Genomic DNA, 26,627 nt, shown 5'->3' with positions numbered 1-26,627 from the left:
TCAATTGATACTTGTAATAATAATAGGTTACACACAGTGGACAATCCTATGTCAACTGAGTTTATGCTGTGTGTGTGTGTGTGTGTGTGTGTATGTGTGAGTTACTCATAGCAAATGTTAGTTCTGTTATCACTTATAAGAGTATGGTTTAACACAGTGGAACATCCATACATTATAATTTAGTTCATGCTCTCTCTCTCTCTCTCTCTCTCTCTCATGATATGGCAAAGGTTCTGTTAATTTTTGTAAGAGATGGTTACATGCAGTGGGATGATTTATGCTCTCTCTCCCTCTCTCTCTCTTTCTATCTCTCTCTCTCTCTCTCTCTCTCTCTATATATATATATATATATATATATATATATATACGCACACACACAGATATATATATATATATATATATATATATACATACACATACATACATACATATATATATGGGCACATCACACTGTATGAGTATATTTACATTGCAAGGGAAGGTGGTCAAAAGAGGTAATGATAATAACATTGATATGTCACAAGAGGGGAGTGAAGTGGCTGATGGGAACATAACTCATATGCATCGTGGTAATTCTGAGCATAATGGATTAAATAGAGTACTTTCAGAATAAATAGAGTACTTTCAGAATAAATAGAGTACTTTCAAGTTACTGTTAGAGCAAAATGGATTAAATAGAGTACTTTCAGGTTACTGTTAGGGCAAAATGGATTAAATAGAGTACTTTCAGGTTACTGTTAGAGCAAAATGGATTAAATAGAGTAATTTCAGGTTACTGTTAGTGCTTTTTTGAGCCATGTTTGCTGTGTGTTTATGTCTAAAGTATCCAGTCAGTCTCTTTATTATGGCTGTATTCATTAAGAGTTTAGTAGTGATTTGACTTAAAGGTCAGCATTTTGAGAGGCTATGCAGAGTTTCCAGTTTAGATGAAATGGTCGGTATACATATGGTAGTCTTTAAAGTTTATTTATCTTTGGTAAGGAGCATTAGGCAGCTAATTTTGTCGACATTTTCTTGATGTGTAGAGTAATTAGTTATGTGCCAATGTCTGTGGACAGTTTGTTCCATGTTAGGGTATGTTACATGCAGACATTATATTAGGAAGAAATTAATAATCATGCTCATGGTGCATATTTTATATTTCATGTGTAGAACTCTTATCTCAGTCCAAAGTTTTTTAAAATAAGAAAGTGTAAAGGTATGTACAAGTTTGTAGATCAGCTAAAATAAGAACGTGTAAACATTTGTACTAGTTTGTAGGTCAGTTAAAATAAGAAAGTGTAAAGGTATGTACAAGTTTGTAGATCAGCTAAAATAAGAACGTGTAAGCATTTTATACTAGTTTGTAGGTCAGTTAAAATAAGAAAGTGTAAAGGTATGTACAAGTTTGTAGCTCACCTAATTAAAAAGGTGTAATGGTTTGTACAAGTTTGTAGATGAGCTAAAATAAGAAAGTGTAAGGTTTGTACAGATTGTAGATTAGTGAATTCTAAACCATTTAGCGTCAGTTGACCTTTGTTTCAGTGTAATTTGTGTAAGGTGAATGATGTGGTCGATATGGCAGAAAAGAGCAATTGATTTGTTTTCATTTACTGACTCTGTCTCACCAGCAAGTCAGATTATTTTGCACTTAAACGCTTGAATATGCAGTTGTGCTGCAAGTTAGATGGTATGTATTGGTCTTCACAACAGGAAAGAATTGTTTAGTTCCAAGCTTTCTTCATCATTATTTAGGGTCTTGATACATTACAACAATGATGTGTTATTTTCCATTCACACAAAGTGACTGAATATGTCGACCTAAATTTCTGTAATGATTAAAGAGCATAAAACATGACAAAAAATGTTTCTTACATCAATTTTTATTTCTTTATCCTTTTTCATTCTGATTCTGTGTTTAGTGCTTGTAAAGCTGTTTCATTATAACTCTTTGAGCCATGGAGTTCTGGGCCTTAATAGTGCAACCTGCCTTATAATGAAATACATAATATGATATGATATATATATATATATATATATATATATATATATATATATATATATATATAATTTAACTATCACATGTAAATACTAAAATATGAGTGTGTGCAGTATAGAAGAAACCATGCTATAAAAAGGGGCCTTAGAGTTTTGTCTGCATTATAGAAAAAAAGGTGCAGTAGTGAAGAGCCTTAGGGTTTATCTGCATTATAGAAGAAACGATGCCAGAATGAAGGGCCTTGGAGTTTATCTGCATTATAGAAGAAAGCATGCTGTAATGAAGGGCCTTGGAGTTTATCTGCATTATAGAAGAAAGCATGTTATAATCAAGGGCCTTGGAGTTTATCTGCATTATAGACTAAAGCATGTTATAATGAAGGGCCTTGGAATTTATCTGCATTATAGAGGAAAGCATTTTATAATGAAGGGCCTTCAAGTTTATCTGCATTATAGAAGAAACCATGCTATAATGAAGAGCCTTCGAGTTTATTTGCATTATAGAGGAAAGTATTTTATAATGAAGGGCCTTTAAGTTTATCTGCATTATAGAAGAAACCATGCTATAATGAAGGGCCTTCGAGTTTTATCTGCATTATAGAAGAAAGCATGTTATAATGAAAGGTCTTATTGTCTATTCACATTGTAGAAGAAACCATGCTATAATAAGGGGTCTTGTAGTGAGGGAATGCTGTAAATTTGCTACTTTCATGTTTATTGACATACACACTCACATGTGTATTGAAGTAGTAGGATTGTAGTTAAAAATTGATATATATATTTAACCAATTAACTGTTTGTTATTTTATGATATGCAGAATAATTATTCCATATTTTCATGTCGTGCTAGATGAAAAAATAAACAATTTTAAGTTGCTTCAGTGCACTTGATAATTCTTGAATACTAGCATGCAGTTGATAGTCACTTTGCAGTTAAATTTAATTTGTAACACCCACCCAAATGTTGATCTGGTTAAAGACATTTGCTCATAAGTTTTGTTGAAAAACTGTACTGTTATTGTGACCTAATGCAATGATACATTTAGATGTAGTTATAATAATTCACATGTTTGCTGACAGAAAATTATCTTGTTAAATCATACTGTTATTGGGACCTAATTCAGTGATGCAGTTAAACAGATACAATTTGTTTATAATGTTCCCAGTTATCTTAACAGAAACAATCTCAGTTTCAGAAGTCAGTATTGATGAAACTCTGTATAGATAATCCAGATATCTTTGTTTTGTAATTTAATATACATAAAGGTGCATGGTTTTTACTCATTAATTGCTATCATGACCTATCTGAATTTTAAAAATATGATATTGCCTGGAAATTATTGTGATTTATCGAAGAAAATCAGCTGATGAGCAAAGAAAAAAACTAAACATCTGCCAGTGTTTAATAATAAGATTTTGAGAGGTACAATTATTAGAATCATCCAAATACAGTACTTAGACTAGCATTTTTCCCCTTGCAGACCCCCTACTTCTACTCTCTACTGACATAGTTGTTGACCCTGCAAGCGGAGAACACTTACCTCATCTAGACTTCATTGTCAAGCATATCAGCGAGTCCTCCTATCTGCACAAGACCAAGTTATGTCCGCATTCATTTGATACCATGCATGTACGTTATCATGATTACAATGAGCAGATTGTTGGTTTCCAAGTAGCAGAATTAGAGTTACTCCCAAGCATTCAGTCACCATGTGTCCATTCCTTGTTTCAGAATAAACATTGTGAAGAGAAATCTAGAATTTGTCCAGGATGTTCAATAAAGAATTCAGCCATCCTAACTAATTATTTCACCCCAGTTGACACAAAGGTTGTTTTTAAAGAAGAGGAAATCATTGGAGCTAATAAGGATGACATTATTTTGAAAATCAAAGATTGTGGTCAGGGTCAAGTTAAGTTATCCCCTGCTGATCCAAATCTCTGGAAAGGTCAGCTGTTACCTGATGAAACTGGTCAACTCTACCTGAAACATGTGCAGGTGGACTCAAAAAGAAAGAAAGCAGGCTCAGAAATTCCTTGTCTGATCTCCTTTTACTGTCCATGGCCAATTCAAGCAAAGCAGTGGTTTGAAAGAATGAAGCAGTCAGATTGGATTCCTAGTTATGTAGCCAAAATAATTTCTAAAGATACCTGTCGTATTATCCCTACTTCTCATAAAAAGAGTGAGAATAGTGTGATAGAATGGAAATATTCATTTGACATAGCTGAGGATAAGATGATTCAGTGTTGTTTAACACCAAATTATGAGAAGGGTTTCCATGCTTTCAAGTTTTTAGTCAACACACTTGTGAAAGAAAGTACAGATAACTTTAGAGAGGTTCTCCGACATACATTCTTTCATGCCTGTGACAATATTGATGAAGAGCTGTGGGGCAGAAAGCCAGCAAGTTGTGTTTTGTACTTACTAACTGACCTTTTGCACAAACTAAAATCTGGATTTGTTCCCCACTACTTTATGACTTCTGTCAATCTGATGAATGATTTTTCAGAAGAAACGATGAACTCCTTTATGGATAAGATAAAACTATTAAGGTATAACCCTTTAGTTTGCACATACTTTTTGCTAGACAACGCAGATCTAACACACACAGAGCTGAGAAAAGTTTTCAGTGCTGCAGTAGAAGACAGTTTGAAGTTATCACTCCATGGAGACATCAGAAGAACTAAGTGTGAGTTTCTCATACCAGAAAGTATTGGCCAAATATGCTTTTTTGTATCAAATCAGATGTATGAGAAAGCAACAAGAGAATGCCTTGCAGTCTTTGAAATGATGACATCAGTTGAAAATGGAATTACATTCACTGATTTGTTACAACAGATCCTCATAGAGCTGCCCCTAATGTTCAGATGGTGTTTTGCATTCTTTCTTGACCGCTCTCAAGGAATGTCTCTCTTAAGAATTGTGTGTGATGGCATCCCTACAGAGTCACTGGTCCACATTTTTGGCCCCGGCATTGTGCGCCATTTAGGAGAACTGAATGTCCCTTCAGTGCTGATATGTCCCAAACATGTCATAGACTTTGTGGAAAAAGCAACATACATTTTATCTTCACTTGGACTTCATCTTTCTGTGGCGGTTGCTTTAAATTTCTTTTTGATGTCAATATATGATCAAAATACTGGCATATATACATTCAAAAATCAGCCTCTTGAAATGATTCAGACTGTAGAACAATCACATGGCACCAGCTCATGTCACAGACTTCCTCCACATCAGGGAAATCTCATGCATATTGCCTTTCTTTATCAAAGGTTCTTTGATGCCTGTTGGTACACAAAGAGAATGGATGTTTTTCATCCTTTTATACAGAAGTTTAGGCTCGTGTGTGAAAACCTAAGTTCTGAGTATTATACATCTGTTCTTTACCGAATTCGTCAGTGTTATGAAAAGACTGAAGACCGTTGATTTGAAAGATTATGTTGGAATGTGCACTTCATGATGAATTCATGACATAAAATGAGAAAAAGATAGAACAGTTAATTAGTTAAGTTAGAAATCATTTAATTAGCACTGTGTAATGATGACCCCAATATTTTAATGCGAGTCATAATTGGACAGTAGTTACATTTTGTTAGCTGTTCCTAAATCAGGCCTGATGCCAAAAACAGCCCTACACAATAACAGTCAATTGAACTGTGAATAGGTACGTGGGAACATTTTTTTGAAGAGGCTGACTTGATGTTTGATTTTAAATATGACAGTTGTAAACACTGTCATGGACATGTGTGTATTACTGTTAATCTTACTTTATCAATCTATTCAATTATAACTCAAGAATGTCAGCTTTCTTTAATTTACAATATTTTAGAATACTTTAATTTACAATACTTTAATTTAGAATACTTTAATTTTCAATACTTTCAGTTAGATATCAATCATATATACATCATGCCCTTATTTCTCTAGATGTTTGTTTCAAATCAAACTTTTTGCATATTTTTCTTTCTTCCTATTGGAAACATGCTTAAGTGCAGATGCACTTGTTTTGGACCACACTCTACTATTACAGTCCTGAGATGAAATGGAGACCGCTTCACAGAATATTTGGAAAACAGTTTTAATCATTTTTTTTTTAATGAAGAAAAGTTTTCATAAAGTAAAAAAAGGATATCAAAATGCAGTTTCTTGCCCATAACTTCTTATAGTGACAACTGGTATACATTATCAGAATAAAGTTGTTAGGCAGATTGGTTGTATGATACAGCCAGATTTGAGCCAGTTGGTGGTGGTGGAGGCATGGTAAAGATAAACACAAGCACCAGTTTATTTGTATTTTAGAATTGAAATTTTACTGCTGAGTAACTATCAACAGTTGTTTTGCTTTCAACATTTATATGGCTTTAAACATTTATATGGCTGTAAACATTTATATGGCTGTAAACAGTTATATGGCTATAAACAGTTATATGGCTGGAAACATTCATATGGCTGTACACATTTATATGGCTGGAAACATTTATATGGCTTTAAACATTTATATGGCTAGAAACCTTTATATAGCTGTAAACATTTATATGGCTGGAAACATTTACATGGCTGTAAACATTTGTATGGCTGGAAACATTTATATAGCCGTAAACATTTGTATGGCTGTAAACATTCATATGGCTGTAAACATTTATATAGCTTTAAAAATTTATGTGGCTTTAAACATGTATATATATAAACATTTATATGGCAGTAATATAAAGATCAAAATAGCATTTTAGTGTATATTCTGCTAAGTAAGGTTCATGAAGACTAAAAAAAACTACTTGATGTCCTATGGGATGAGGTACTTGATGACATAAAGGTACAGTACCTAATTTATGACCTATTATGTAAGGTACATGAGGACTAAAAAATACCTTTTTTATGACCTATGGGAAAGTATGTGATGACTAAACAAGTACCTACTTTATGACCTATGGGGTAAGGTACACGAGGACTAAAAAATACCTATTTTATGACCTGTGGGAAAGTACACGATGACTTAAAGTACCTACTTTATGACATATGGGGTAAAGTACACGACGACTTAAAGTACCTACTTTATGACCTATGGGGTAAGGTACACGAAGACTAAAAGTACTACTTTATGACCTATGGGTTAAAGTACACAACGACTAAAAGTACCTACTTTATGACCTATGGGGTAAAGTACACAATGACTAAAAGTACCTACTTTATGACCTATGGGGTAAGGTACATGAGGACAAAAAGTATCTACTTTATGACCTATGGGGTAAGGTACATGAGGACAAAAAGTATCTACTTTATGACCTATGGGGTAAGGTACATGAGGACAAAAAGTATCTACTTTATGACCTATGGGGTAAGGTACATGAGGACAAAAAGTATCTACTTTATGACCTATGGGGTAAGGTACATGAGGACAAAAAGTATCTACTTTATGACCTATGGGGTAAGGTACACGAGGACTAAAATGGTATCTAGTTTATGACCTATGGTAAAGTACATGAGGACTAAAAAGGTACCTATTTTATGACCTATTGGGTAAGGTACATGATGACTAACAAGGTACCTATTTTATGACCTATGGAGTAAGGTATGGGAGGACTAAAAAGTACCTACTTTATGACCTATTGGGTAAGGTACATGAAAGCTAAAAAGCACCTACTTTATGACCTATGGGAAAGTACATGAGGATCAAAGAAGTACCTAAGAGATCTTGTCTGATGTATGCATTCATTTGTCTTTTTGTGCCCATTTGCAATAACAGCATGCTTTACTCATTTCGAAAACAAATATAAATATCATGTCATATCTCAGATTTAACCCAGCAAACAGTCTGTTTTCAACGTTATTGGGCATACCTATGAATATAGTGCCAGTTGTCTCATCTTTACAAATATATTGTGTCCATTGTCTGATTTTTACATTCCTGTGGAAGGCCAATATACAGTTACATTTTGTTTTACATTTCTCTGCATCTTTATCTTTTGTGATATCATACAGCTAGATGTTTGTTAGGATGTTAAGCTCTTTTAGATCACATGTATGTAAAGGCAACTGAGATTTTGCATCCATTGTCTGCCATCATCATTAATAAACTGTTACCACTATATAATCCATATTTCTGATCTAAATTCAATCAAACGTGGCATAATGGGTTTATATCATCAAAATCTCTGGTATGTTCTATAATGAGTTAGATGCATATTAATGAAGTGATCTTGCATCTGACTGGTTAACCTTGTTACCTCTAGAGGCCATGTTTTGGATCTGAATTTGATCCAGCTTGGAATAATGCTTTTATCATTATGATCCTTGACGAGTTCGATAATGAGCAAGATCAGCGGAAACATCAGAGGTTATCATGCTTCTGAATTTCTGAGATTTTGTTACTTTTCCAGTAGTCGCGTTTCTCGTTGATTTGGATCAAATTTGGAACACGTGCTTATATCATTAAGATATAGGACCATTTGAACAATGATCCACATATACTGATTAGGTAGTCGACTTGTTTGCATTATAGAAGTCCTATATATGATATGATTTTTATAAGTCTTGACATTTGTGAATATATCATATTGGTCATTGATGAGTTTGATAATTAGCACGAACTAAAGAGCATAATTAGCTGTACCAGATTGGTAGATCTAGTTACTCTGGAGGCCATATATCTCGTTTGAGTTTGATCATACAGTAGAACCTGTCTTGAAAGACCACCTCTCCTGCCAAAAAATGTTGGTCTTTCAAGACAGGCGGTCTGTCATAACAGGTAATAAGACTATATAATCAGTAAATCTGTGCATGGAGATCCTGGTCTCTCAAAACAGGTGGTCTCTCATAGCAGAGGTCTCTCAAGACAGGTTTTACGGTATATCGAATCAATCGGAACAGCGCTCTGCCATTTCCGTCATGTCGTGAAATGACCTTGGAGTAGTTGTGGGAATATACATCATGTGTTTGGTGAGTCACCTCTGGCGGAGCATCCCAACTGTTACGACAGTATACGTAAAGCGGCTCAGCCCAACCAAACCAGCTTCTGAGCATGTATTTTTAGACACAACAAAATCCAAGTGTTGAACTTGCAATTATCATGGTGAATACATTTGCGTATCTTTTCCTTGTAAATAATTACAATAAAATGTTATGGAGCAATGAAAACGCTGAAAAGCAGAAATACCTTAAAACATTGTAGGCAAAATGCTTTAAAGCGTTTTCAGTCCCACCAAAGTAGTTCTTGAGAATGTCTTTCGGACCCAAGCCCCAAAAAAGAAGTGAACAAACACAATTCATTTATCATTCAAACTCGTATGTAATCTTAGAATGGAAGCCTGTTGGATAGATAATATGCAGATGGTGAGTCCAAATTGTTCTTTTAACAGGCATTCCGTTTCCAAATCAGCAATATCGTTTGCTTTAAATTAAACATTTTGTAAGCTATGGAAGCCTTCATTTAAAAGTGATTGGAGTCATGAGGTTGAAAAGATGGATTGATAAAGTTATTTCTGTCAAGTCTATGTTTGTTTATGCGTCTAGATACTTGCTGATGGGTTGTCCAAATATTTCTTTGTACAAGTTATTACAAAATTGCATTAGATGTTGCACAGTAAGTACCATTATGCATCCTATATCTTATTGCTACTAAAATGAAAAAGTACTTTCAGAATTAAAAGAACTGCTAACAGTTGGGTCTTTAACTTTAGTCAATTAACCATGATTTTGAAACACTTAGCAACCTTTAATTAATTTAGTATCAATACTGATATGTGCAGAAGTGGCGAAATCTTGTGTCGGAACCAACATGCCCTACTCTCCAGTTATATATTTTATACTGAATTGACATCTATATTTCATCTTCGCCTCCTTCTAGTGTGTATCCTTGTGTTTCTGCTTTATGTTTCTTGTGTAATATGTATACACTTACAGGGCAAAGCATACTCCTGTAAATAAATTTTCCCTTTTTTTTTTTTGCTTTTGTTTCTTTCATACGGTTCTTCATGTGAGGATAACACTTTCTGGTATGTGCCACAAATATGAAACTTTTCTGTCCTATACCAAACAACGTCGACGCTTCAAATACAACAAATTTGTGCCTGATGATTCTTTGGCTTCAAGGAACATGTGACTTGACCTTTGTCCCATAAGATAAATGTGTAACAAAGCAGGAGAAATGTATTTATCTCCATTTACCAACCTCGTGCACAGTAGAAACCAATTTCTTATAACAGATACTGGACTTGCATTTTCTATTCTGCGAGTAGAAGGCAAGTGTTGTAACACACACACACACACACGTGTGTGTGTGTGTGTGTGTGCTATATACTGTAACAAGCCAGAGGGGTTCCATGACCGAGCGATGTCAAACCCTGGGGAGAATCCCGCTAGAAGTCATGTTTCCTCTGATTCAAAAGACTTCCATACAGCTACTGTTGTAAACTGGAAAGTCCAACGTGTCCAATCTATAAATAAGTATAATCTAATTAATGCAAGACCAAAGATCTCACTTCCCTGTCAACCGCACAATTGCATGGTTTCTCCTCATTAACTTTCCTTAACATACCGCCAGTAGTACACGCCGTGAAACTATACAACTCAACCACCTAAGACATGGAACTATTTTTACTACGCCACCTTAGGCTAGTCAAATCATGATTGAAAGCCACATTTCGCCTGTAACTCTACACCATATTTACCACCATATCAACAATAAACCGCGCCTGTGGACGACAGAAGAGTTCCGTCTTGTTTATTCCATTGCATAATTTACCAGTCTCCAATTATACATACTGCACCTGGAGTCACACAATCAATTTACACAAATAGATTAAAATAGGGACAACTGAACTTCATGGACAGTCATGCGGCTCTGACTTGTTTGCCCTATAGCAATTGGCTAATTATTTCGGTCTGTGGAATATTTCCCTTGCACCGACTTCCCATAAACAATTAATAAACAAAATCTAAGAAATCCTTAAAATGGAGAGCAATAAACAAATACGCATACTCCAAATGTGTGTGTGTGTGTGTGTGTATATATATATATATATATATATATATATATATATATATATATATATATATATTCTATGGCGGGTGAACAGGCTTAGTGTTTAACTGATATATGCTATTATTTATGGAAGCAAGTCTTTCAGTTTCCAAATGGAATATTGTTTCAGCATTTTAATTGTATATTAATTGTATATTATTAGCACAATACTGTCATCTCGGCTGGTTGTGTAATGTCTGATTATTCGTCATCCGCACGACCGCCATCTCCGATCCAAGATAATGGGAGAAAGACTTTCATCACCATTGTCAGAAAACCCACCGTTAGAATTGAACTCGTGTTCAGAATTGTTTGCATCACCCGTGATCGAAGGTTTTGGTCAAACAGTTTCACTAAAGCTAGTCATAAGATAGTATTTCCACCATTCATATTAAAAAGAGTTGGGTGGAAAGCGTTATGTAACTGAAGAAGATATGCTTGACTGACCGTTTATATTCTCTTCGCCATATATTTCAGGTTATGTTCCCGAAGCATATATGTGATACAAATGTTCATTAATAACGTGGTTTATCTAGCAATTAATTACTAAAGACTCCGAAATCTCATTAGGCAATTTCATTCAGCAAATATTGATCAGCATGCCACCCAATGATATAAGAAACTTTACTTTTTATCTGAAAAGCCACACAGAGAGTCAGGGGACCTAAATTTAATTTTAAAGGAGTGTAACTTCTGATGCAAAGGTGGTTCATTTGTAGAGACATTTGTTAATGATCTGCAAAATACACACTTTGTCATGGGGGCCCCGAGTGGCCCAGTGGTCTAAAGCGCTCTCCGTTATGGATCACTGCCATCTCACCTCTGTCTGCGTGGGTTCGAGTCTCGGATTCGGCTAATGTGGGTATGTGAGAAAACTTGCCAGTAGCTTCTCGTGGGTCGGTGGTTCTTTCCGGGATTTTCCTGGGTTCTTCCTCCACCATTAATACTGGCCGCCATGTATAGCCTATCGTGTGCTGAAAAATGGCGTTGAACCATACTACAACAACAGCAACACTCAGTCATGTATCAAGCAGCAATTCGGGGCCTGGAATTATATCTTAGTCATTCCTATGACAAGGTACTCGTTCAGATTTGAGCACTTGATTCACCATGTAAACAGCTAGTCAATATATACCTGCACATGCTCTGGGTAGAACATGCAACTACATGAAGTCTGCTCATCGTCCTACGGTCAGCCAACATTTGACTGGTCTATATATGTCCTTGTTTAACGTATATGAATGCTATGGAGAAAATCACAATATTTAACATTTTGTAAACAGTTCGAGCGGTTATGCGAATATGTATGCACGACAGTATGTTACGGGTATTATAATTTCATATGGGTAACTTGTGGAGATATGAAGAAAAAAACTTTGCATGCGGGTCTTAAGGCCGTATCTCTCCAACGTGATGATTATTAGCACAGTGCAAGTTGATTGACAGTATTCTTTGTGAGCTTTCAATGAACGAAGGGACACCTATATGTAGATTAGCCCAGATTGAAACCTGTCTGCTTCTGCTATTCAAAGAAAGATTTTAACTTTTAGTGTCAGTTTCACATGTCTTTTCTCTAACTTGGTAGTAATTTATATATTTTTTCAAATGCAATGCACTGCTAAGTTTACTTGTATTACTTTGACAAAAGTTAATGTCTTACATTCCTAGGACAATCATAAGCCAAAGTTATGTTTTCTTTATGTCTTAGATACACAGATGAAACATTATTATCTATGATTAGTTTCCCTATTTCACGATTATGTCTACCAAACATCCCCTGCAAACATATTGCAGTCAAATCAAATTTGTATTGGATGTCCCTCCTTCCGAGACAAAGTAATGCCTCTTAGCCAAACACACAGAAAGCATTGAGAATGCAGTTTGTCCGGATCGTTCATAATTTATGTAGGGACCCTAAAGTTCATTACAGCGGTGTCAGTAAAATTGTGATTCCTTTGTTCATTTGAAAATTCAACTACCAACATTACTATCTGGCATAACATAGCGGAAATTGATGCTAAATTGTGATAGGTTTTCTATGTTTGCGGTATGAGTTGCGTAAGCTTGACACGAGGAAGTGTGCAATCTTGTTGTCTCACATAATCTTTGAAAGTTAGGATCTTCAGACATAATTTGTAGTGGCCTACTGGTTAGAGCGTCCGCCTCGGATGCGGGAGGTCGTGGGTTCGATCCCCGGCTGAGTCATACCAAAGACTTACAAAAATGGTACTAACAGCTGCCTCACTTGGCGCTCAGCATTAAGAGGTTAGTGTTAGGACTGGTCAGCCAGGTGTCAGGATAATGTGACTGGGTGGGACATCATGCTACATGTCTGCGGCATGATGCCTCAGTGCTAGATATCACTATAAACTGCCACACTGCATCGTAGCGATATGACTTAAAAAGTGTTAAAACTACGTTAAAAATCCAAACCACACACACACATAATTTGTACCATAATTCATGTAATTTCTCTTACCTCCTAGTTTATCTTGCACAGTGGATTCATCACAGTCATACATTTCTTTCCCTAAAATGTTTCGTCATATTAGCCTGTTGTATTATTGAAAACGTTTAAGTGGTCGTATAGTTGAGGTCGATATTGAAAGATCAGCCTGCACGAAACTTAACGTGCTCTGCGAATATTGTATTGCAACTACGTAAATAAATATGATATTTACTGAATATCTATTCTATATATCACTTATTTATTGCCTGACAGATTTCACGTATTTATCTTAATAATTCATTTTGAAGTCCAGGTGTAAAAAAAAAAGTACTAGCTGTTTTCAATAGAATATACATTAAACTGGAATAAGCATAAGAACTCTGGTCTTTTTATGTATATAAATGATCACGTATAGCCCTTTCCGATCATTTAGAAAATACGACATTTCAGCGCCATTTATTGAGCAGGTGGTTTTTTTTCAGTTTTTCTAAAACTTTTTTAGGGTGGGTTGGGGGTATGTGGGAGTGTTGGGACTGACCTTTAGACAGATTTTACTGCGTTACTGGCCTGTGTGATCGGTAAATGTATCAATAGTTGTTACCAAGGTCTTGTAATTTATTCCCTCCGTAACGTGTCATACTTATTTGATTATGAATAATATTGTCCTCTTTCTTTCGAAAGGTACCGAATATTTTGAAGGTATCCCGAATATAGTACTAGTCTCTAGCTGTATGGTATTAAGCAACACTTAATTTATAACCGATCGAAGGCTTTTCTGCCACATTTAATGTTCCACACATTCTGTTGAATCGGAATGATTCAACAGAATGTGTGGAACATTAAATGTGGCAGAAGGAATTTCTGTTTGGTATCTTGGGAATGATTTATTCTAGGATACATACTGTATGGTGTCTTGTGAATTAGTGATTCAAGGGTACATACTGTATGGTGTCTTGTGAATTAGTGATTCAAAGGTACACACTGTATGGTGTCTTGGTGGTGAGTTATTATAGAGTATATACTGTATGGTGTTCTGGGGATGAAATTGTAGGTGCATGTTATTTATCTGTTTGGTGTTTGGAGATGAGTTATTCCAGGGTACATGATTTTTTTTTGTCTGTCTGGTGTTTGGGAATGAGTTATTCCAGGGTACTTGGCTTTTTAACTGTCTGGTGTCTGGGGATAAGTTATTCCAGGGTACTTTAATTTTTATCTGTCTGGTATTCTGGAGATGAGTTATTCTAGGGTACATACATTTATCTTTCATGGTGTTATGGGTATGAATTATTCTATGTTACATACTGTTCATCTATTTTTTTTATTCTGGATATGAGTTAATCTATGTTACATACTGTTCATCTGTCGGGTATTCTGGAGATGAGTTAATCTATTATACATAATGTTGCTTGAGTGCTTAGATCCAGTATTGCCTTCACTAACTGATGTTATTAATACCTCTCTCTCATCAGGAGAATTCCCACCATTTTTCAAAACTGCCATTGTAAAGCCTCTGCTGAAGAAACCAACACTAGGCCATAACAATTTAAAGAACTACCGCCCAGTTTCTAATCTCCCATTCATATAAAAAATCTTAGAAAAGGTTGTTCTATCCCAGCTTGTATCTCATCTAAATCAAACAGTCTTTTTAGCAATGTACAATCTGCATATCGCCCTTGCCACAATACTGAAACTACTCTTCTAAAAATAGTTAATGACATTCTCTCTGCGTTGGATAGTGGAAAGATTACAGTCCTCACCCTCCTTGATTTGTCTGCAGCATTTGACACAATAGACCACGATATATTACTTCACCGTCTCCATCATGTATTTGGCATTCATGATACAGCCTTACTGTGGTTCAAATCCTACTTGGTCAACAGGACACAAATTGTATCTGTAAATGGAATACACTCCAGCCCAGTTGATCTATGTTGTGGTGTTCTACAGGGGTTTGTTCTTGGACCTGTTCTCTTCATTCTGTATACTCAGTCGCTCTCAAGTGTCATAGATCATCATCCAGTGTCTCACCAATTGTACGCTGATGACACCCAAATATATAAATGTAGCCACCCAACTGAAGTTGATGCTACTATCCAAGGTGTAGAGAGGTGCATTTCTGATGTGAAATCATGGATGACATGTAACAAGCTGCAGATGAATGATGACAAAACTGAGGCCATTCTGATCACAACACAAAGACTTTCTCATTCACATCCTTTACCTCAAACAATAAATATCAGCAGCGCCAACATTAAATTCACACAATCAGTACGAAACTTAGGTGTTACTCTGGACAGTACTCTCACATTGCACCAACATGTCTTTGAACATATGCAAGGCTGCATATCTTGAGCTGAGACGCATCAGCTCAATTCGCAAATATCTTTCAGTTGATGCCACTAAAACACTTGTGTGTTAATTAGTACTTTCAAGACTGGACTATTGTAACTCAATTCTGTCTGGTTCATCTCAATATCTACTCCAGAAACTTCAAAAAGTTCAAAACACAGCTGCTCGGATCATACTTAGAGTATCACGATCAAAGCACACCTCCCTGCTGCTCTGTACCCCACACTGGCCATCCATTTGATCCAGAATCAAACACAAAATTTGTTCTCTGTGCTACGTTTCACTGTCGGACTCTAGTCCAACATACCTATCCGATCTCACCCATGTGTACACACCAGCAAGATACTTACGCTCCTCTTCTGACAATCGTATACTCATTTATTCCCACTATGAAAACAAAGTGATATGGACAGCGTTCTTTTGCATACCAGGGCCCAGCAACGTGGAATGAATTGCCCACTGAACTTAGACGCAAAGACACTTTGATCACATTCAGGAGGGCTCTCAAAACTCATTTATTTCGACTGCAAGAACAAACTTAAAGACCTAATAATGTTTCCTACCTGAAATTTTTTGTCAACATGATTTTTATTTTTTGATGTTTTTCTAATTTTCATGGTGTTTGTTTTTGTAATAATAGTATTATATGTTTTTTTATCTTATAGGTGTTGTCTAATGTTGTAAAACGCTTAGAGCTTCTAAAGATTAGGCGCTATACAAAGTCCTCATTATTATTATTATTATTATTATTATTATTATTATACTGTTCATCTGTCGGGTATTCTGGAGATGAGTTAATCTAGGGTACGCACTATTCATCTCTCATCATGTTGTTATGGGTACGGGTTATTCTATTGTTACAAGCCAGGGGTCTTTACTTGACCCAGCGGAGTCAAACCCTGGTACGATTCCCGCAAGAAGTCACAAGTTTACCCTAAATTTCCAAAGAGTTCGATAGAACTTCAGTTGTAAATTAGAAAGCCCGATGTGTCCATTCTGTGCATAATATTTACTCTAAATCGATGCAAGACGACAAGTCTCACAACTTGCCAGATATACATCAGGAGCATAGTTTCTCTTCATCCACTTTCCGTACCGCCAGCAGTTCAAGCCGTATAAAATATACAGCTATCCCCTAAAATCGGGGAACTATTTTAAATACCCTACCTTAGGCTAGTCAATCCATGGTTTCAAGGCACATTTCGCCAGTCAAACTGCATCACATTTACCACGATGGAGACATAAACGGTATCTACATAGTCCCTTCTTATTAAGAATTCCTTTGTGTAATTTACCGGTTTTCTACCGTAAATACTGCTCCTGCAGTCACACCACCAGTGTATACCACTAGATTTTAATAGGGACTATGGTATTCCAGGGACATTCATTCAGTTTTGACCTGAATTCACTACTAGTGAACCATGTTATCATGGAAACTCACTACCACTTCATTCCGTGACGTTTGCTCCTAGTACTGGCTAATTATTTCGAGCTAAGGAATATTTCCATTGTACCGATTCCAATAATCAGACAAGTAATCAGAAAAATCTAAGAATTCTTTAAAACGGGGTGCTATAACCAAATGCGCATACTCCAAATTTATTACACTATGTTACATACTGTTCATCTGCCTGATTTGTTTGTTTGTATGCTTGTTTTGGATGTTTAACTTAGCTTTAACAATTTTAATCATGTCTCTGTGACGTTTGCCGCTCGGTATTTTAAAGTAATGTCTAGCACTGGGACATCTTGCCGCTGACATGTAGCATCATGTCCCACCCGGTTACATTATCGTGACACGAGGCCGATCGGTCCTAACATAAAGACTTAATGATGATCACCAGGCGTGGTAGCTGCTAGTACCATTGTTAAAAGTCTTTGGTATGACAAGACCGGGGTTCGAATCCGCGACCTCCCGCATCCGACTTGAACGCTCTAACCATTATAGGCCATCGGATCGGTTTCGACTGTCTGGTTTTCTTGGGATGAGTCATCATATTGTACATATTATTCACGTTTAACGTGATGTAGGTTTTAGGACTTATAAAATGTTGAAACACCAATGGATTCATTAATGAAGATTTTCAAAGAATAGGCTGTCTTCATTATGTACTTTGTTTGTAAAGAGTCCAGCTAAAAGGTCTTCGTCCATCTGCTGAATTCATGTACTTTGTAACTTCATTCAGTGGTACATATATTAACATGCTCCAAGTCTGTGAACACACTGTCTAGACCTTTCAGTCTTCTTCCACGCATTCTTAATGTACGCATACCCATTTCAAATATATAATACTATTACATTTGAATAAGTGACATCATTTGTTTTAAATTTCTTTTCTTTTTATCGGCGACTTATCTCAATTTGCATTTGTAGAATAACATTATTGGCTTGTATGCAACATACCATGAAACCATGTTTTTGAATCAGCAAAGAAACAAAATGGTTTTGCGTCGTCGACTGGACACCCAATCTAAAGATACACGTGTTGGCAATTCTATTCGAAAATACTAATTGTATAAATTTTTAACTTAGACTTCCGGAAACATAGAAGCGTCTTTTTAGTCTGTAGACAGAAATGTTCCGAATGAGTGACTTTGCATGGTAATTGTGAACTTGTGTGACGCTTATACATCTAGTTGGTGAAAGTGACCATATTTCATCTGTTTCAGATGAATTGGGTGTAATTCTAACAGACGACTTCTCTGTTGATCGTAGGAGTGGCGTTCCATTTCTTCACTTAAATTTTCTCTGTCGGGAGATAATAAAGCTATTACTGAGGCCAGATTTAATGCCTACTCTTGGAAGGGCTATTCCATACAAGGATGCGGATTTTCCTGATTGGTCTTATCAGATATTTGGCAAAGAGGAATTTATACTTGAACGTCTACCGATTCCAACGTTGAGTACACATTATACAGATTTTTTCAGCAGCAACAAGGAGAGTGATGGATGGAAATTGGATTTCGAGGGTTTTGTCTACATCTTGACGAAGGATACGTTACTTGTAGAATCAGAAGAGGACAACTTGGACATCGATCTAATAATTGACAGGTCGAATTGCATTTCGACGGTCCTGAGACTTCGGCCCGTAAATCCATCTCTTTGGGGAAAATTTGTATGCCGTAATTTGTCCGGCATATCGTTCCTTAGGCATGTAAGGATTGATACAGCAAGATTAGAAAATACGGAATGGCTTGGAAAGGAACCGTCAGATCTTTCATTTCGTTGTCCTTGGCCACGAGAAGCTGCGGAATATATACGTAGATATAGGAGAAACGCATGGCCATATAAAGCCATTTTGAAGAGAATAATTTCTGAAGGCTGCAGAGTCGTCCCTAGAAAAGAACAAAACGATGACACATTATGGACATTTTCGTTCTATGCTGCCAAGAAAGTGCTAATCTCACAAGGGTTATCTCGTCATCAAAGAAATTGTTATAAGTTATGGAGACTTATTATTCGTGGCTATATCAAAGATGTCCATCATGAGCACTCTGAATTGTTCAGATCCATACTGTTCCATGCTTGTGAGATAATCAATGCCGAAATCTGGGAAAACAACCCTGCTGTTTGTGTATTGTACATGACGGATAGATTGATTATCGGCCTTCAGGGAAAATTTGTACCAGATTACTTCATCCAGCAGGTCAACCTGGTTTATCTGCTGACTCAGCAGAATATTAGTTGCTGGACGGAGAAGTTACAGATGATAAGATATCATTTTTTCGCTCATGTCTACTTTGTTGTTGACAAATTTGCGCTTTCGGCTGGCGAGCTTCTTCATACATATGATAAGATTTCTAAAGACGTAACTATGTTTCGTCAAGATAAAGATTTTCAAAGATCATTTTCCGATCTTATTCTGCCAGCAGTTCGGAAGGAAGTGAAAACTTTGGTTGAAGATAGATTGTATGCAAAATCAGAGGAAAAGATTCTTAGATTCTATGAGGGGGCATTACGGTTAAATTCGTGTTTGAACTTCACATGCTACTTTCACCAGTTTCTACCGAAACTGGATACTGCAATGCAGTGGTGTATAGCTTTTTATGTTGATAAGAGGCAAGGTACGTCCTTTACAAAAGATATTGGTAAGAATCAGAAAACTATACCAATTACGGATCTATTTGGGCCTAAACTTGTACGAATACTTGGTCTTTTGGATGTCCCAGAAATATGTGCAAAAGGGAAGGAGAGTGTATATTTTGTTGACCGCGTGACAGATATGTTCTCTGAGCTAGGTCTAGATGACGCAGTGGTTGCTTCCTTGCGTTTCTTTCTAAGAAAGAACTATTTTGCAGAAAGAGGGGTGTATGTTTTTGATGATGATTGCTTGCCAGAAAATAAAATGTCTAAAAAAAAGTCACTAAGAAAATCGGAAACTAGGTCCATCAACAGGATTTTGTATGATATGTTTGTAACACTCTATGATAAACTTTACAAGGAGGAGAGAGAGATAGAATTTAAAGACTTTATGCTGCAGTTTGAAAATGTTTGTGACCGTCTTAACACCGAGGGCGCTTATAAATATCTGCAGGAATTATGGGAACGGTTTGACTGCTTGGATAAAGCACTACGTGCGAAGGTCAAATATCTGTCAATCAAAAGTAAAGTATCTGACATTAGTGATGTTGATTAGTTTAATAAATGACCCCGACATGAAAGAAGAGTACAATTTTAATAAAGACACACCTTTTCAGATTTACTTTGAAGGCTATTAATTGCCCATGTATGTGCAGCAGGTAATAAGCTAATAAATTGTAGCAAGTTTTTTTGTGCCATAATACACAATATTATATTCTTCTCGTTGTTAGGATAACATAGATGAAAAGGTTAAATGTATTTTCCCGCATATACGTGTTGATGGTCTCATACAAAGGTAAATGGCCCAACATCACATGAATGTGTCAGGTAAGCTAATTGTACTGCTAATAGTAAATATACGTTTTCCAATTGTAAATGTAACTTTCATCCAATGCATACAATCCAATAAAAGGCAGAAATCTTTTACATGTTTTTGATATACGTATATGTGGATAGTTGCAGAAACTCCCATGACATAAGTATATGACGATACATCAGTGGATTGCTCTTTCCACAACATTTACCTGATTTGTGGATAACATTAACTACGTTTTTAACATAATGCATTTGTAACAAATTTGGCTAGATTGAGTCCTGATTTGTCAGATATTGGACAAGCAGAGAAAACGTATCCTGTTCATTTTTGACAGTAAAGTAAATATTATATATTAACAAAAGCAGAACACTGTTTACAAATGTAGATGCTCTTCTCAGTCACCAGATATGTAAACAGGTACACCTCTTCAAACAGTAAGAGATGAGAGGATATATTTTTCTTACAAAACTCATCGACGAATATGGTTTTATTCTACAATTTCTGACATTTATACTTTTATAAAACAATAAATAAACAAATATTTGCATAAATACTTTCGAGTTTAACCAGTGACGTTGTGACTCTCACATTATTTGATAATACAAACAAAAAGTAATTTTAAGTCTGGATTGTAAAAAGAACTTTATTGACATGTACATCGTCTAATTTATCAGATAATCGAGTCAAATAAGACACACACACACACATTATATATATCTGATTAAAATCGAGCTGTCTGGTATAATGGACTTCGATACAATGTCATGTTCTGACGGATAACGATACGATGTCATATTCTGACGGACAACGATACGATGTCATATTCTGACGGACAACGATACGATATCATGTTCTTACGGACATCGATACAATGTAATGTTCTGTAACACACACACACACACACACACACACACACACCCCTCAAAGATTATTTGCTCCTTCTGCTCATCGGTTATAGAGGCATATGGGGAATCATCTGTGTCAGGAAAACAGTATGTGTAGGTTGGTACATCAGTTTGTACACTGTTCGCAAGAAAATGGTAAATTCATAACTTGAAGAATAACTGCTTATGTTTCTGGACTATCATGGGGAATGATGATTTTGTATTCCATGTTGAGCTGTACACTCACTGGGAATCGTATCTTCTTTATTTTAGATTTTGTATGCCATGTTGAGTTGTACACTCATGGGAATCGTATCTTCTTTATTTCTGATTTTGTATGCCATGTTGAGTTGTACACTCACTAGGGAATCGTATCTTCTTTCTTTTAGATTTTGTATGCCATGTTGAGTTTTACACTCATTGTTAATTTGTGATATTCCAACTAAACGGAATAAATTAAATGTATATATATAAATCACTTCCTTGGTTTTCATTCCCCCATGTCACACAAATATTTCCAGTACTGTCAAATACAAAATTCTCACTCATGTTAAAATATAAGGAAATAAGAACACGGGCAAGTCAAAACATATTACAAAACTATTTTCTTGTTATCGTTACGCACTATGTAAGGATGTGAGCGTGTAATTTTACTTTTAACCTTGCGTTTTCGTCTATACTTTATTTTCAATGTAGATACACGCATGCGTGAGGACGCCGTAATTTTGCCACACTTTCTGGTACAAATGTCGATTGTTTCATATCATTGTTCAAAATACGCTTGGAATTCGATTAAATGTTTTGGGCTTGGCTTAACAGCTGAAGATGGCCTTGCCAGTTGATCACTACTCAGGAGACGCGAAAGAACTTGAGACCTATTCCTTTAGGGCTGTTCTAAGCACAATTGTATTTTAATGAATTATTATTAAGCTGCACTTGTCAAGGTGAAATATTTTTCTGTCTAATTCCTGATCAGAACGACAGCTCAAGTCAGCAAAACGAGTTATCGATTACAAAATGTTGACGTGATTATGTAGACATGCCAGCAGTTGATATATCTGTATCATCGTACTGAGATGTGGATTACATCGTGTTGACATTATGATGTAGATATGCCGGAATATTTTGATATGGCTATGTCGTTTTATTGACAAGTGAATTACAGCGTGTTGACATTTTAATGTAGAAGACATGCTGGCATCTTGATATAACTATGTCGTCTTATTGACAAGTGGATTACAACGTGTTGACATTATGAGGTAGACGTGCCGGCATATTTTCATATAGCTATGTCGTCTTATTCACAAGTGGATTACAATGTGTTGAGAATATGACGTAGACATGCCGGCATCTTGATATAACTATGTCGTCTTATTGACAAGTGGATTACAACGTGTTGACATTATGATGTAGACGTGCCGGCATATTTTCATATAGCTATGTCGTCTTATTCACAGGTGGATTACAATGTGTTGAGAATATGACGTAGACATGAAGGCATATTGATATAGCTATGTCGTCTTATTGACACGTGGATTACAACGTGTTGACATTATGATGTAGACATGCCGGTATATTGACATATCTATGTCGTTTTATTTGCATATGAATACATCGTAATCAGTAAATCGTCTTCTTGACATAAACTATTTTATGAACATAGATTCTAAAAATAGTTCGTCATAACAAATGAAGCTTAATAACCTCACGGTATATTTGCAGTATTCCAGCTCCATTTTGCACAGATGCTGACATTTCATTTGATAAAATATTTTATCTACAATTTGAAGATCACATTTCATAGCTGTATGTAACTAAGATATATGATGCGCTTTCAGTCTATGGTGGGACTTCTTTTCATTATCAAGCACTTTGGGACAAGCATATTCTATAACAGCGGCAAAGCAAACACATAACTGTCTGCCAAAATCAAGAATATTAACTACAAGCGCTAATAAATATAGCCTAGATAATTATATGATTCATATTCAGATTCGCAATACAGTAAACGTCATCCTCTTTGTTGTTTACAACCACTGATATCACACTGTCACTGTATACGTTTTGTACGCGAATGTATTCATCGATTCGTCGCATGATTCCATTCTTCCGGTGAAATATTAATCATAATGTTTAAATCTAATTGATATGGCAAAGTATGAATGATGTAATAATGCATAATAATCCGCCTGTTTGCAACAATCCAGCAAATGTTTGTTCGTGCCTCAGTTACCCTATCTAACGTATAACAAATAGGGTCCATGCCAGATACAAACGAACACGAGATCTCCGTTTTCTTTCTCGTTGATGTTGCCCTGCATACATTCCAAGATATCAGCACAAATATAACTTTTTGAGTAAAAGCAAAGCAATAAAGTTAAGATTACAGTTTTTAGTTATTATTATTATTATCATTACAGTTGACTCTCTCTTTTATTTTCTTTCTTTTAGGAAACTGGGGGGGGGGGAATTAACCCAGCAGTTTTACATATGGACAAAAATTAATGAAATTGTTTTTCACAAATAACACGAGTATCTAATAATTTTAGCCCTTGTTTTCAAATAAAAACACCTACCGATAGCAAGATTACATTTTAAACAGTTTGGCTGCTTGACATTTTGCACACCTGTTATTATACTGTCTTTATTTGGATATTCTTCACACCTGTTATTATACTCTATTTATTTGGACATTTTGCACACCTGTTATTATACTGTCTTTATTTGGATATTTTGCACACCTGTTATTATACTGTCTTTATTTGGACATTTTGCACACCTGTTATTATACTCTCTTTATTTGGACGTTTTGCACACCTGTTATTATACTGTCTTTATTTGCACATGGCCTTAGGATGGGTCATGTTCCATATCCATGATCTCTAGTCATCTTAAAATTCGTGTTGTGGCTATTCCTCTTGAACGGATAATCTTATAAAATCTAGTTGATCCTAAATGAACAGGACTTTACATGGACCTCCATTAACTTCCTCACAACGGCAATCTTGAAAATATTGTTGTTGCTACTCCTTCCAAATGGATATTAATACTAGCAGGCTTACTGAAAGACTTATTATGATTTCTATTTGGTCCTAACAATGACATTGGTGCCGATCAAGTATTCAATATGGCCGTCACGGCAGCCATCTTGAAATTCCTCTCATTTCACTTGAACGGGGACTCCTATTGACGTGACATTTTCTCTATTAAGACTTGTCATAAAATCTAGTTGCTCCTAAATGAAAAGACCATCTTGAAACTCATGTCATCGATACAGTGTCTGAGTGGATGGTCATTAATAAAATGGGTTTTTCACGTAAAGTCTTATTACGATGTTTTCCAGGTCCTAATGACGATGGTGCCCATCAGATGTCCATTAGGACAACCATGGCATCCATCCTGAAAATCTTGCTATAACTACTCGTTAACGGAAAGTCAAATCGGCATGGAGACGTCATGGTAATTCTATTGATGATGTATATTTAGCGCTAAAGAAAAATGGTACCCCAGGACATTCATTATTGTCACATCAGCTGTCGTCTTGAAAATCTTACTATCGCTTCTCCACCTGAATTCATGGAATTATCAGTATGGGGTCTTCAGGAACAGACTTAGTATGATGTCTGTGTTGGTTCTGAATGAAACATCAGCCGTTGTAGTTCAGTTTTGTAGTTGTAGAACATTGGATTCGTAATCCAAGGATTGCTTGTTTAATACCCGGCCAGGACAGCCTGGGTGGGCTGCAAAAGATGTGTTCTTTGCATAGACACTTCGCTTTTATATCCTTGGCATGATATAGCCAGCGTAGTCCTTACAGTGCCGTTAAAACAACATAAACAAGGACACGCAGTGGCGGGATGGGGATTACCCCACCCACTACCCTTGGGTTACAATTCTGACGCGAGCCGCGAAACATTTTGGTTAATTGTGCGTTTAATTGCAACGGAAACATACTGGCCGCCATGTATAGCCTATCTTGTACTGAAACATGGCGTTAAACCCTATAACAACAACAACAACAACAGCAACGGAAACAAAAATAGCAGACCTTTTGGTGAAAAATGAGCAATGTTTTATAAATTCGTACGTTTTTGACAAACCAAATGACACGAATGGTTCACTGAGTATATTGTTATATGAATCGCAAAAATAGAAGAAACAATTTGTTCCACATTTGTGTGGAAAGAAACATATTCAAAGTTAAACATTTTTTAAATTTAGTGTCCTTTTGTTATGCTATTGTTGCGTTTTGTTCGTGTTATTGTTGTTGCTAATTATGCCTGAAGTTTCTTGTTTAAGCTTTTTTCCAACTTGTTCAGCTTAGAAACGACAGCAGAAATTTGTTCTATTTTTGTATGCATTGTGTTACGTGTTTAGGCTCGAATAAACAGTAACACAAGAAAGAGTGAAAATAACAAGCTTTGAAAAATATAATAATTTATTTCCCTGGAAAAATTCTGTAAAAATGAAAATGTATAAACTTATGGTTTTAAGAATCAACTCCAAAAATAATCCAAGAATAATCCACTAATAAAATTTTAGAAGTCCTAATAATAAAATATTCTAATGATTTTAAGTTCAAGTCCCGACGAAGAATCCAAGATGGAAGACTTGACGTATGCTGTAACCTGTAGAGTTGAAGTCCACAGTTCCTTGTAGAAACAAGAAATATCGCTCCGGTTTTGGATATCTGAATAAATTTTTATAAGAGCTGTCTTTGTTCAAGAATCTCATATGAGCACACGTATTTTCCAAGAAAAAAGAATTAATCGTTTTGAGTCCAAGTAATATGAAATAACTCCAAACAACACAACCCCTTCCAGTGTAAAGAAAAAAGCCCAACTGTGTTTACTTCTCTAATACGATGGTTTAAAACTTTAATTTTACACCCCGGATAAGGGTCACGTTGTCTTGTTTACATATTTTAAAAAAATCACGTAGCCCCTGTATGTTCTTGATAAGACCCAATCATTTTACTCCGAGAATAAAAGTTGTTTACTTCACCAAAAACTATTTACAAGTCTAGGGTCACGTATTCAATACAGCCTCGATC

The 26,627-nt window shown here is 35.8% G+C and overlaps 1 protein-coding gene across 5 annotated transcripts in view; it reads left to right on the top strand.

Moving 5' to 3' along the window:
• LOC149793034 (uncharacterized) overlaps nt 1-26,627 on the top strand; it is a 92,947-nt gene that overhangs the window by 42,168 nt on the left and 24,152 nt on the right. The window contains exon 8 of one of the 5 annotated variants that reach the window (XM_089966925.1): nt 18,463-22,049. The exons of 2 other annotated variants lie outside the window; for them this stretch is intronic. In XM_089966925.1, the coding sequence (XP_089823051.1) occupies nt 18,463-20,429 (1,967 nt within the window). In that variant the 3' untranslated portion in view covers nt 20,430-22,049. Of the gene's footprint in view, nt 1-3,458; nt 8,067-18,462; nt 22,050-26,627 lie in introns of those variants that run through there. 2 more of the 5 variants (XM_089966928.1, XM_089966929.1) reach the window with 2 other exon arrangements.

Source organism: Sinohyriopsis cumingii, chromosome 8 (assembly GCF_028554795.1).
Source record: "Sinohyriopsis cumingii isolate HCF-2022 chromosome 8, ASM2855479v2, whole genome shotgun sequence".
Classification (NCBI taxonomy): Eukaryota; Metazoa; Mollusca; class Bivalvia; order Unionida; family Unionidae; genus Sinohyriopsis; species Sinohyriopsis cumingii.
The sequence above is the reverse complement of the archived record's forward strand: the minus strand, read 5'-3'. Positions and strand labels throughout refer to the sequence as shown.